At 35.1% G+C, this 3,130-nt stretch overlaps 1 protein-coding gene across 1 annotated transcript; it reads left to right on the forward strand.

Annotated features, from left to right (window-relative positions):
• The first annotated feature begins 645 nt into the window (after nt 1–645).
• On the forward strand, nt 646–1,723 carry LOC107802107 (NDR1/HIN1-like protein 26). Its single transcript, XM_016625549.2, has one exon. The coding sequence runs from the start codon at nt 715–717 to the stop codon at nt 1,360–1,362; it is 648 nt and encodes a 215-aa protein (XP_016481035.1). The 5' UTR covers nt 646–714; the 3' UTR covers nt 1,363–1,723.
• The last annotated feature ends 1,407 nt before the right edge of the window (nt 1,724–3,130 follow it).

Raw genomic sequence — 3,130 nt, forward strand, 5'->3', positions numbered from 1 at the left:
ATATTTAGAAATAACAACAATAACATACTCAGTGTGATTCCATAAATCGGGTTCGGAGAGGATAGAGTTTATCCAGATCTTATCCCTACCTCGTGTGAGGTAGAAAGATTATTTCCAATAGACCATCGACTCAAGAAAAACGTTGTCAAAACAGGTTTAAAAAATACAATAGCAAAGACGCTATGATGAGAATTCTTAAAAAAAAGAAGGTATTTTCAATGACTAATTACACTAGCAATAAACAATAGCTACCACAAAGTTTGAAATTATAAGTTCGAAATAAATATAAAGGATCTAAGTTATTTGTACGGATAATATAACAAAAATTTTACTTTATCACTGTAATTTTTTTTTAAAGATTATCAACTAATGCTCTTAAAGAAAATCATTTGCAACTACATTTTAAGTGATCTAATTGTATAAACATATTTTTTACACTGTCAGTCTGTACATAAATTAAACTCAAAATTAAATTACAGTATTAGCATAAATGAAAAGAGAGCACATTCCAGAAGTTAGTTGGATTTCTCAGCTACTTTCCACTAATATCATTTCACTTAATTAGTCAATACCCCATGCGGAGCAGTCAGTCAAAAGTAGTCAAGCACAAAATAATTGGTGCTCTTTATATTTAACCTCCTCACTTCCTTTCCTTAGCCTTGTGAACTTACCCCTTACACTTCTTTCTTTGGTTCTCTCTTTCTAATATTCTTGATGTCTCCAATTGATGTAAGATCTCCAAAACATTGTGACGAGAAAGAGTATAACTTCAACTTAGAAAAAGTACTCCCAATTAAGAAATTAGTCTTTGGCTTCTCTACCATTTTCCTCTCTATTCTATCATTTATCTTTCTTCTATATCTCACCCTCCATCCAACGAAGCCAAACTTCACTCTCAGAGAAGCTGATATTTATCAACTCAACCTCTCAGGTCCACGCCAACTTCTCAACTCCTCCATTCAACTCACACTTGTATCCAAGAATCCAAACAAGAAAGTTGGAATATACTACGATGAGTTCCAAGTTTATGCTTCTTATAAGGGTCAACAAATTACTCTTTACACTTCTCTTCCTCCATTTTATCAAGGACATGAAGATAGTAATTTTTTGTCTGCCTCTTTGATTGGGAATGGACTGCCAGTGGATCCTTCTTTTGGTTATGAAGTGCAACGTGACCAAAATGCTGGAAAATTGGTAATGAATTTGAAAGCAAGTGGTAGGTTAAGATGGAAAGTTGGAACTTGGGTTTCTGGAAGGTATAGGTTCAATGTAGATTGTGTTGCTATTATGCCTTTTGGACCTTCCTTACCAGCTGGTCCCCTCAGTTTTAGACAAGGAGCTCAATGTTCTACCACTCTTTGAAGCTTGAAGCAATAATATATTACTACTCCATACTGGGGTTCGAGTCTGGGATATGGAGTGCTCTTTAGTAGGGAGCGCTAAAACCTCCATATATAGTTAGTCAATCCGAATTAGTCGAGCCAAATGGGTCCGAATAAAGGCCGGAAGCTTGATGAAAAATATATATTTACTCAATTAGCAAGGAACATATAAATCTCAATATCCTTTTTTTTTTGGGTATATATGGTTGTAAATCTTGATTTGTATTGGAAAGTTATTGTTACTTTGATGTTAATATATTGTGAAGCAGTCTAGTAAAAGTAATGCAAAGATAAGTGGTAAGTTAGAAATGAAAGGGTTCTTTTCCCGTTTGTTTATCTTATCATGTAATTTCTCTTTTGTCATGCTTTTACATTTTTGAGTAGATTGATGGTGGTGGAAAGATAAATGAAATTTCTAGTGACAGAGGCAAGTGGATGACCTAGATTAGGTTGATATGTCCCATATTTGCCGCTTCAATAATATTTACAGTGGAAAGATTTTAGACGAAATCATATCAATATAAAGGGTGAGGAAATTTATGGCATCCTTTTGCCAAGGAATCTCCCTACCTATTCCTGCTTCAAATTCTTGTGCCCAGTGCTGACGAGTTTAAGCTATAGGATTGGCTGTGCAGACAGCTTCTTGTACAGAAGCATAACAGAATTTATCCATCCCCTAACTATTGGTAAAAGGATTTAACATGAATATTTAACATATTGTGGCAGGTAGATTAACTTTATATTACAAGTTACTAATCTCGTTTGTTTATGAGCAATTTAAATTCTTGATAGAAGTGACAGATGACACGGACGTAGGAGTGAATATAGCAATGTAAAACGGGCCTTTGATTATACCTCACCCAATATCTGATTGTTGCGAGTAGCTTATTAAAGCCACTTCCTTTGTTTGGTCTGATATGCGGTATCAATGTCTTCGATATCAGAATTGTTATTGTAGTTGTTGGCCGTGAAATTGGATCCAACCCAACTGTTGACAAACTTAAAAGCTACAGCGCGTGTACGTCTTTCTGTAAAATATGATGGATTTTGGATTATTGTTTTTTAATTTTATATTGAGATGGATTTGGGAAAGTTTTCCCGTGACAATTTAAAACTACAGCAAAGAAAAGAACTATGACCACCAATGTTGCTTGAGACTAAAGGTGTTAAACGGGTGGACCGGGCTGGGCCGCTATTTTTTGGACCCGTACGGGTTACGGTCTGGGCCGGTTCTGGGTTGGTTCTTAACGGGTTTCGGGTTCATCCGGGTAAAAATTGAACCGTAAGGGTTACAGGTTGAGGGGGCCGGGCCGGGTTTAGTGTATTTTTAATTATTTTTTTTTTGGAATTTTGTATAACTATTGTAGGTTATATTATTACAAAGTATTAACATAAAGATTACAAGGAAGATGGGGAAAAAATGCACTTGTTGCAAGTGCTACATTTATTTCATAATTCAAACTTACAAATTGAAAGATTTATATTTTTAACAACAAGTAAATTCAAAAGTTTTGCATTGTCGTAGTAAGTTTTTCATAATCAATATGAACTGATTGACCTTCTTCTGGAGTGTTAAATTCGGATGGGTTACCATGTGTTAATATATCTCCAAGTTCCTCGTCTTTTGGGCTATCAACATCTTCACGTCCTTGATTTCTTCGTTCCGATCTAATCCAATCTCTGAAACATACTAAAACTTTCAAAGCATTGCTTCCCAATGAGTGACGGGTGTCTTCAAGTTGTTGTCT

The sequence above is a fragment of the Nicotiana tabacum genome, chromosome 6, assembly GCF_000715075.1.
Source record: "Nicotiana tabacum cultivar K326 chromosome 6, ASM71507v2, whole genome shotgun sequence".
NCBI lineage: Eukaryota > Viridiplantae > Streptophyta > Magnoliopsida > Solanales > Solanaceae > Nicotiana > Nicotiana tabacum.

Excerpts from the sequence above, each read along its gene's own strand:
- LOC107802107 (XM_016625549.2), top strand. The coding sequence starts at position 715 with ATGTCTCCAATTGATGTAAGATCTCCAAAACATTGTGACGAGAAAGAG.